The 10,430-nt window shown below is 42.5% G+C and overlaps 2 protein-coding genes across 2 annotated transcripts in view; one reads left to right on the top strand and one right to left on the bottom strand.

The window, feature by feature from the left end:
* Window positions 1-382, top strand: part of Usp53 (ubiquitin specific peptidase 53) — a 38,311-nt gene extending 37,929 nt beyond the window's left edge. Inside the window, exon 11 of the mRNA XM_055628043.1 lies at window positions 318-382. Within this exon, the coding sequence (XP_055484018.1) occupies window positions 318-382 (65 nt within the window). The remainder of the gene's footprint in view (window positions 1-317) is intronic.
* CUNH4orf3 (chromosome unknown C4orf3 homolog) lies at window positions 39-824 on the bottom strand. The gene has a single exon (XM_055628256.1). It carries the CDS (start codon window positions 674-676, stop codon window positions 473-475), a length of 204 nt encoding a protein of 67 aa, XP_055484231.1. The 5' UTR covers window positions 677-824; the 3' UTR covers window positions 39-472.
* Window positions 825-10,430: the final 9,606 nt, after the last annotated feature.

The following is a 10,430-nucleotide window of genomic DNA, read 5'->3' as shown; positions in this document are numbered from 1 at the left end:
AAAAAAAAAATCTTATCCTTTCAGCAACCTATCATCCTCCCCATCCAACCCTTTCTCTGCCTCCCAATTTGCTACAACATCGAAAACATGACCCGACGATAGTAAACATATCTGCATAGGCTGTATGACAACGTTGGGACATGTTAAGTTTATGGCCTACTTTTTGCTAAACATACTTTAAGCCCGTACCTAATGCCCAAATCACTTTTAGATATAGTCACACGTAATCTGCCACACGCTCCTATTTACTTACTGTGGATTCTAATTATAGATAAAAGTTTATAAAAGTTAACTTCCGTTCCTTCCTGGGGGTGCAGGCCCTCAAGACACAGCAAAAACGAGAAGCCAAGTTTCTTCCACACCCCTCTTGACAGTGCAGTGACAGGGAAGTCCATTTTGGCTCTTTGACCCAACTGGGCCGCCTCCCCGAGAAACCTTGAGCAGTCGCCCAGCCCGTGAGCACTCGAGACACTCACCAGGGCAAGAGGTACACGATGAGGAACAACACCAGGTCGAAGAGGATGAAGAGCCAGAGATCCAGCCAGTAGGAGTGTTTCGGAAGCCCGTTCGTCCCGGACTGCGGTCGCTCATCTTGGCTCTGCTTCCTCCCAGCTCCCCTCGAGCCCCTCCGCTCCCGGGCGCCGTCGGTCCCAGACGCCGCCTGACTCAGGTCCATCTCCGCCTCGCTGCAGCAGCGCGCACCTGAGAGCCGCTGGGCTCCGCACTCCGGCTATGGCGGAAGCAGAGGACGCCAGAATCCGAACGCTGCCGCTCCCCGAGCCTAGCAACCAACTCCGGCCGGCCCCGCCCACCGCCGAGGGGCTCCGCCCTTCTCCCCGGCGGCGCGCAGGCGCCCTGCCCGCCTCGCCGACCACGCGCAGGCGCCCTGGCCTTCTAGGAACGCGCGCGCGCGCCTCGCTCCGCTTCCCCGGGAACGCGCAGCCTCCCCAGGCTGCTCCCGGGAACGTCGCGCACGTGCCCTGTGCCCGCCCTCGCCTCCCGGTTCGACTTCCCCGAACTCCTGGGTGGAGGTGCGCGTAGGTGGTTTTCGTGGTGTCTGCCAAGCAATGTCACGACCCCTCTTCCCTCAGGTAATGCCTGAGCTTCAGGAACCGCCACCCCTCGATTCCAAAGTCGTAGCCTTTCGTAAGCGCGGTTTGTTTGGTAAAACGATTAAAAACTTAATGAAATTGCTTCCATGTTGGAATATGCAATTGACGGTAACCTAAATCTGTGTTTCCAGACCATGGCCTTTCGAAGTGGCTCCAGAAAAAAACTTTTTCCCGTTAAGACGAGAGCAGTAATTTTTACATAGACAATACAGAGGTTGGTTATGGCCCCAGCAAGAATGCTAATGGAAAGTGACTGACAGATACCGCTAAACTCTTACATTTCAAGTATTCTTTTTTTTTTTTTTTTTAATAGTTGGCCCTAAATTTTATTTATGAACTAATGCAAGACATTACAGACCAACGGGTCTTAATCTTCCTCCTCATCCTGATTAATCTCGAAGTAACGCAACTCATAACTCTCTTTGCTGTCGGTGACAACACCCAAGTGAGTCTAAGAGATTGTTCTTCTTCACATACTTTTTGGTGAGCTGTTTCAAATAACCTTTTGGAGAAAGTCACTCAGAAGTGACAGTGACCATGCTCTTGCTCCATTCGATGGTCACAACCCCTCTGCCAAGTTTCACAGCTTTCCTGTTCACCTTGATTCTCTCCTGGAGGAACTGCTCAAAATTGGCAGCATCCATGATTCCCTCTTCCACAGGATGGGTGCAGTCAAGGGTGATCTTCAAAATCTGCTTTTTTCTTTTGACCCGCTTCGCCACAAGCTATTTCACAGGATCGCTTTATGTTGTGCCCAATTCTCCTGACCCCAAAAGACCACCAGGAGTCGAGTCCATTGCAAAACACATGAGGATCTTTTCATTACGAGCTACATCTTGGGCTCACACACCCTCACCACAGAAATGGTAAGAGCCAAGAGCCTCATGCTCAGGTTAGTTGGGTGATTTAAAGAGTCCAGCCTCTTCCAGCATCCCCACAGCAGGGGGATTCCTGCCTGGCAAGCATCTATTGGTTTAAACACGATAGGGAAGTTGCATTTTGAACTGATTGGCTATAGGAAGGCCCCCAAACCATTAATGGTCTGGCTTCCCTTGTTTGGCTGCCCTAGGGGAGAGGGGCTGGTTTCCTAGCAACTGTATCTCTAGTGGGCTGGAAAAGAATGCAGTAAGGCTGGTTCTTCCCCACAGGTGGCTGGACGAGTCTCCACCTGGCTCTCCTTCATTCAGGCTTGTGCTTTAAACTTTAAAACAATACCCACTAATTTTTAATTCTTTGGTCTGTCATTTACATATTTAGAAAATTGGGCAAAAAGAGTAAATTATCTAAAGTTACTAAAGTAACCGTAAAGCGAACTTCAAATTCACTATCTTAATGATGTTATTGTACAGCTAGCTAACTGGGCCTCAGTTCACCACTGGGTCATACAAACAAAGACAACACACAACTATAAAGAAAAATACTCTATCTTCTGCCTTGTAAATTATGAGAATTAGAGATTAATTAGATTGTGCTATACGCAAGATTATCTGCTATTGCCAGGCTCAGTGACACATGCCTGTAATCCCAGCACTCAAGGAGGCAGAGGCAGAGGCAGGCAGATATATGTAAGTTTGAGGCCAGCCTGGTCTACAAAGTCCAGGACAGCCAAGGCTGCACAGAGAAATCCTGTCTCAAAAAAAAAAAACAGAAAATAAAAAAATAATTTAAAAAGAGCATCTGCTGTTAATGGGTTAGAAGTTCTTTGCGTTTAATTGATATTGAGTGCTTATGAAAGTTAAGAAACATAAATAAACTGCTGATTCTTCCAGAAGTAGATCACATGTCCCTGGCAAGGTAAAACCAGCTTTTTTGATTATTGACATAGGACTGATAAAACTTGAAGTTAATAAGATGGAAGTTGCCTGACATAAGGTGAAAATTTTTTGAAATGTTTCCAAGCATCCCTGGCATTGAGTTGAGCTCCATTGCCTGTGGAGGTGCTGTTCTTCTTGGTCTATCCAGGCAGGAAGGATCTTCTTTTCAAACATCCTAGGCACTGAATGAGTGACATCCATGGGATAGTAATTAATGCTAATAGAGAGAGCCGTTTACGTTAAATTCAGTTGAAGGATCCCTCACTACTTCAGACTTAGGTGTGTTGGCTCTTGGTTACCCTTCATAATAGAAATGAATGCAAAGTATGTCATGGAAGGGATTTTCTATACCAGTTGGTTAAAAGCTTAATTTAAAAAAACAAAAAAAAAAAAAAGAAGTGTAATTAATAAAGAATTTAAAAAAAAAAAAGAAAAGAAAAAGGAATGGCAACATGGCTTAGCTAGTAAAGGCATTTGCTTCCAGGAGTGATGACTTGCATTCAGTCCCCATGACTCACATGGTGTAAGGAAAGACCTGACTCCCACATGTTCCCCATTGTGTGCATGCAGGAGCATGGCCATGCATGTGTGCGCACACACAGAGATACAAATAATAATAATAATGATGCACTGAAATCAAGGTATATTGTCATATATGAGTTCTGTATTTCCCAAGCCCCCTGGAGCCTTAGGACCTATACCAAGGGAAAAAATATATACCGTATGTTGAATTGTTTCACTGCTGCTACAATCAAACATAGCTGTCTTCCTGATATGGCATAATTAATCTCCTCTTGTCTTTTATTTTTTCCTCCTTTTCAGATTTGGTACCTTTCTTAGTCACCATTTTATTTCTGTGAAGAGACATCATGATCACAGCAACTGCTCTCTTATAAGAGAAAGCAGTTTAACTGGGGACTTGCTCACAGTTTTAGAGGCTTATAGTCCTTTACCATTATGGTGGGGAGCATGGTGGCACACACAGCATTGGAGCAGTGGCTGAGAGCTACATCCTGATGGAGAAAGAGATTATACAAATTCTATTGCCAGCATAGAAAAAAAAAATGCATGAGGGGAAAAGAAAACGTTGTTCAACATGCCTTAGTTTGCCGGACTGGCTCAAACTTCTACAATCTGATACCAGGCAGTTTATTTTAGACATATTTAAGTACAGTACAATTTTAGGGGAAAAAAAGTTTTCGTGACAATTATCCCAATACCATGTACACAGTAAAGCGTAAGGCATGAATGACTACCTGGAAACTCCTTTGCAAAGGGCTTGTGAGGTCTTCTACTAAGAAGGTGGGTCCTATACTTATGGGCATAGGGTCTGGTACGGACTCTGACTGAGTTAGCGTAGATGTCTGCAGGCTATAAAATACGTGTGACATTTCCCCTAAGGGTAGATTCTATTGACCAAGAAACAAAGCTAAAGGTCTAGGGAAGGAGAGTCTGAGATAACACCCTGGAGGATTTTGTTGAGACCTGATCCTGAAGATAGCAAAGGTCACCAGGTCATTAACAACATCCACTCCCAGCCTCCAGGAAAAAGGTGTACATTTTCTCCACTGAGGACACAGCCCTGTGTGATTACAATTTCTGGTTTCTCCAGTGCTTTTCTGTGAGTACTCCTGCTCTCTACAAAGGAGAGGAGGAGAGGGAGAGAGGGAAGGAGAGATGGGGAGCCAGAAAGGGAGAGAAAGGCTGGGCCTTGCTAGGTTTTTGAAACCTCAAAGTCCACCCCCAGGGACACATTTCCTCCAACTAGGCCTAATCCTGCTCAAATAGTAGCATTTCCTAGTAACAAAGTGTTCAAATATATTAACATATGAAGGTCATTCTTATTCAAACCATCACATTACTGCCTGTCCCAACAGTAACCCCGTTGATTGGCACAGTTATTTATCTGTATTTTGGCAATTCTTTTCATTATTTTATCATCATTATTAGTTCACGTATTGGGGGTAAGTTTTCTTAGTCTGAGAGCAGGCAGCATAATTATCATGTGTAAATTGCAGCTTCTCTCTTATCTTCTTCCTCTGAAACAGCACCCATCCCTCTACCCAGTTATTAATCTCGCTCCACCCTGTGCATCCACCCTGGGGCCTTTGCTTTAGTCAGCTGTCTTCAGTTTAGGGCATCCCATTCCTTTCAGCGGCAGTGATTCCCACTACCTGTCTAACTCCTGTACAGCTTCTGAGGACTAGTTCAAGTGCGTCATAGATTCCCTCACTGCAGTTCACTTTGGCAAAAACTTCCCAGGACTTCGTTAAGCAACTTTTACTAGATAAGAATATTTAGTCAGAAAAGCAGAGGGTGGGGATTTGGGCAGGTGTCTGAACAAATGCTACCGTGAAGGAGCCAAAGAGACATGGGAAAGTTGTCACATAACAGCACTTGCTTCTCAAGTCCACATCAGCTGTTCTGTAAGGTACATCCTTGTATCAGCACAAGACTTTAATTAGATTGAAATCCAACACAACCACTATCAAATGAAATCAGAAGTCAGCAACGGAAGGAAAACTGAAAAATTAACAATTGCATAAAAATCTGGCATCCTCGTAAGCAATCAGTGTGTCAAAAATAAAATAAGAAAAAGTCACAAGGTGGGTGGCTCAGCAGGTGAAAGCATTTTCAAGCCAAGGGAGCCTGACTACCTGAGTTACAGACAGTAGAAAGAGAGCCAACTTCTAAATATTGTCCTCTGGCCTCCACATGTGCACGTCATATACAACAACAATAATAAATATTATTTTTAATTTGAAAGAACTTAGAGAGCACTTGGAGACTACAAATAAACTGAAAATACGATTTAAGGTAGACTAGATGGACTGTAGTAAGAACAGTGCTGTGGAGGAAATGGCTGTCTATTTATAATTAAAGAAAAGCCTCAGGTTGATGCCTGTCTTTATGCTTTGAGGGGAACCAAAGGCAACAATAGGGCTGAGCAGAGGTAAAGGAAACCATGAGTAGAACAACAAGAGGGAATCGATGAAACTTTTCAAAGCTGGTTCTTTGAAAAGGTCAAGAGACTGACGACCCTTTATATAAATTGATGAAGAAGAAATTGCAAAGAACCAGATAAAAATGATGCCAACCAAAAGTAGCGATGATGTTGCTACCAGTCTCAGAAATGGAGGATTGTAAGAGAATGTTCTGTTTACCAACAACTTAGGTCACCTAGGTAAAACACATATTCAGGTGAGGAAAATCACTCAGCTGACTGAAGAAGTAGGAATCCCTGTTGACCAATTAGAAGTAGTGATTGAATCAACAGTCAAAACATTTCTTTGGTGAATTTTACTAAGTTTTTTTTTTTTTTGTTTTGTTTTTTTTTCCCCAAGCAGGATTTTGTTTATCCCACACTAGCTTCTGACTTGCTCTGTGACCAAAGATGGCTCTTCAACTTCTAATCCTCCTGCTTGTACCTCCTGAGAGCTGGAATTTCAAGTTTGATCCTGTACCTGTTTTCATGCAATACTGGGAACTGAAGCCAACATCCACTAAATGTTAGGCAAGCTTTCTAAGAAGCAAGTGCACTGCCTTCCAGCCCCACTACTAAACACTTAAAGAGATATGCCAATCTTTTTCAAGCTCTTTTTAAAAAAGAGATAGCAGTGAGGAACCCTTTCTGACACATTCTGTCAAAACAGTACTCTCAAAGTTAGGTAATATCACAAGAATAGCATAGGCACTTGCCTGTCGTATTTAATAGAAGCTTTGTTCACAACAATCTATTGTCCAGCAATAGATGAATGAATAAACAAAATGTGTAACAATATTAATATAGAGTGGAGACCAGCCTTGAAGGATATCCCCTCACAGTACAGCTTGGATGAACACTGAAGACATTATGCCAGGTAAAATAAGCCAGTGGCGAAAGAGAAGCACTTCATAATCTCACTTACGTGAAGTATCTAAATGAGTCACTTCACAGAAACAGTAAGAAGAATGACGGAGATCTCAAGTAATGGGTTCAAAATTCACAGTTGTGCAATATGAAAATGTGAAGGAGATTTGTTTCCTCATAATTTGAGTATTTTAGGTACTACTAAACTGTACGTTTGAAAATCGTAACATATGTATTGAGTGCTTCTACCACACTGAAATGGGTATTATCCAGTCTCAGGGATTATTGATGATGATGATGATTTTGTGTATGTGGCCACATGCTTACATGCCAAGGTATGTGTGTAGAGATCAGAGGCCAGCTTTGAAGAAGTGGTTCTTTCCTCCCTTCATGGGTTCCAGAAATTGAACTCAGACTGTGAGACTTGCATAGCTTTTTAACACCCTTTCCTGTTTTGTTTTTGTTTTTGCAATCTCAGGTGCTTTATTAACTGAGACTCTCAGGAGGCCATTCATTGTGATCTTTTTGTCTTAATGGGATTCTTTTTAAGAGGTGAAGTTTTCAGGTGCTGAAACAATTATAGAGTGGGAAAGCTAGGAAGATATGGGGTCTTGTGAGGTGGAGTACCATAAGCCCTTCTAGTCCCATGCTCCCTCACAAGACCCCATATCTTTCTAGCTTTCCCACTCTTCAGCAAGAGGATGGAGCAGAGGTGTTTCATTGAGGGCTGAGCATTCAGCAGGCCCTTACTCTGTCCACCTTGGCCTCTTTGTTAATCAGTATCTACTGTAAACTTTTCTGATAAGGATTGAGAGCTGCATTAATCTGTGACTCTGTGCCATGTGAGCAGTAGGGCTGTTTGTTTTTGAGACAAGATTCAAAAGGTGAAATGGTACCAGGTAGATGACATTGGAACAAGAATCTAAAAGTAAGGGAATGAGCTGTTCTCAGTCTGTGCTGTATGACATCTCTTAGAGGGTTATGATAGTAAGAGCTCAGGGTTTGGAGTCATGGGCTCTGGCAGTTTTGAAACTATCCTAAGGTTACACTGACTCTATGAATATAAATAGCTCAACTAATACTGTCAATGAAAGATGGGAATTGTAATGGTATATAATAGAAAAAGCTCTATGAAACAAACAAGTATCTTCAGTTCTTTTTAAATTTTTTTTTTTATTTTATCTTATGTGATGGGTTAGAACAATTCCCAGCACAGAGAGGGAGGTGAACATGAAGTCCCATCTCTAGCTAAGAAGCTATTGGCAACTGATGGATACTGGAGAGGGGTAAGTCAGTTTTCTTTAAGAACATTAGCACTGGCAAGTCAACTGTCCTCCAGTGGAAGGATAGACATTCAAGAATATATGGATAGAACAAACTGGACTCTGTGTTCTTTTTTGGTTTTGTTCTGTTTTTTGTTTGTTTTTTTCAAGACAAGGCTTCTCTGTGTAGCCCTGGCCATACTGGAACTCAGCTTTGTAGACCAGGCTGGCCATGAACTCAGAGATCTACCTGCCTCTACCTCCTTGGGATTAAAGGCGTGTTCCACCACTGCCCAGCTTGTTTTTGTTTTTAGGAGGACACAAGTTGGGTAGGTAGGGAAGAGGCTGGATGTGGGAGAAGTTGGGTAGAGGCTGATCAAAAGTAATTGTACAAAATTCTCAAGGAACTAATAAAAGAAAAAAAAAAGAATTTCAGGCCACACTTGGGAGAAAAACAAAAACCAAAAAAAAGTGAAAAAATTCAGACACAATAGGACCGATACACATATGAACTTAGAGATTATGGCAGCATGCAGAAGACTTCCATTAGTTCAAGTCAGAGAGGTCCCAGAACTGAGAGGAAGAGTGGACATGGGTCCCACCCATAACCAAGAGGGTAATTTGTACTCACTGGCAAAAGGGAAAATCCGTTTTCTCCAATGGGAGTTTTACTGGTTATAATCAGTCACATGCCAAGGCAGGCCTCATACCCAGGAGTAGATGTCTAATGCAAACTTTATGGGCACTTGTGCATATGTGTGTGTGTGTCTGTGTTTACTTTTTGTTTTGTTTTCACATTGAAAATGTTTTCATTGATCCTTTGCTTGTTTTGATTTGGGGTGTGGGGGGGATTGGAGGGTTTTTTTATTTTTGTTATTTTTTTAAGAGAAAGTTCTGTGGGTAGGGAGGTGAGGAGGATCTGGGAGAGGACAAAAATGTGAACAAAATATATGAAAAATTAACTAAAAAGTGAACAGGAAAAAAAGAAGCAAAAGGCTCTGCTCTGGAGCACACAGGACAGACACGTTTCTGGACCAGAGTGTGGAACTGTGCTCACTCTGCTGAAACAATTTATTAAAGAGATGTGTCATGTTTATGCCCTTTGACATCCTTTTTCAAAACACTATTGTTACTTTACCTAGATGTGAGGCAAAGAATTGGCATCAATCATGTGCTCCTTTACCTAAAGTATTGTTTGTCTAAGTTCATGAGTAGGGTTGTTCTTTAACTCTCAGGGACTTTGCAAGTGGTGTGTGTGTGTGTGTGTGTGTGTGTGTGTGTGTGTGTGTGTGTGTGTGTTAATTGTTTGGAAATAAGACTTGAGGAGATGGCCTTAAAAGTGGGCTGACACTTGGGGAGACAGGCCTTTTCCTTCTGATTTCTACTAATATTACACCTTCTCACAGTCCTAACCACTGGTTACCAGATTGAAATTTTAAATACTTTCTTTAATTTTTGGTAATCTGGATTGTATACAAGGGGGATTCTGCAACCCTGTATTCTAATGGAATCTTCAGTGGGGACAAGTGACCTGAGACATCCTCTGAAACAGTTTCTTACCAAGCCAATCTGACTGGTCATTGGCTCCAAGCCTCCTGATATTTCTCAGCTGTCATTATCTTGCTTACCCTTCCTTTCCATGCAATTCTCCAATAAAGTCATTGGTGTCGGTGGCCTCAGTGTTGGCCACTGGCCTCGAGCAAAGTAGAGGTACACAATCCTGCATATTAGCAAACATGGCCACTACCCATTTTGAAGATGGTAATGCTACTTTAGGTGTTCTGATTTAGAACTAAAGTAACCCTGAATAAACTGTCAATAGTGTTCCATTTAGTATAAGGAAACAGCTTTAGGAAATTGCAGAAAGAAAAATGAGCCTTTGTTTGGGGTTTTGTTTGTATAGAATTTGGAGCCACATAAGCATTCAATACCATTTTAAGCTTTAAAACAGCAGCAGACACCAAAACACAAATGGAAAGAGTCTGTGTCCATGCCCAGTAGGTGGCACTCCTATACCAAAATCAAAGCAAGTGCCAACAGGGTTAGGGCCCATCCTACCTACCTCCTCTAGCTGCCATTCTATATCATGCAACTGCCTTACCTACACATTTTGGTCCTCAAGTGCTCATGAATGTCTTGCTGGCATTGTCTAGTTATTCTTTTGAAAACTTTTTGTACTCATGAACATTCAGCTTGTAAGGATGGGACTAGTGAAGGATTTTGCAGGGCCTGTATAAATACACAGGGAGCTGAGGATGTGGCTCAGTGGGTAGAATGCTTGCTGAACAAACATGGGGGCCTGATTATGGTCCCTAGTACCCACATAAAACCTGAATATAGTGGGGCACCTTTGTAACCCTAGTGCCTAAAGGACAGTAGATATAGCAGGGTC

The sequence above is a fragment of the Psammomys obesus genome, unplaced genomic scaffold, assembly GCF_907164565.1.
Source record: "Psammomys obesus unplaced genomic scaffold, mPsaObe1.curated_primary_1811, whole genome shotgun sequence".
Classification (NCBI taxonomy): Eukaryota; Metazoa; Chordata; class Mammalia; order Rodentia; family Muridae; genus Psammomys; species Psammomys obesus.
Note: the sequence above shows the minus strand (reverse complement) of the source record. Positions and strands in the feature narration are given on the sequence as shown.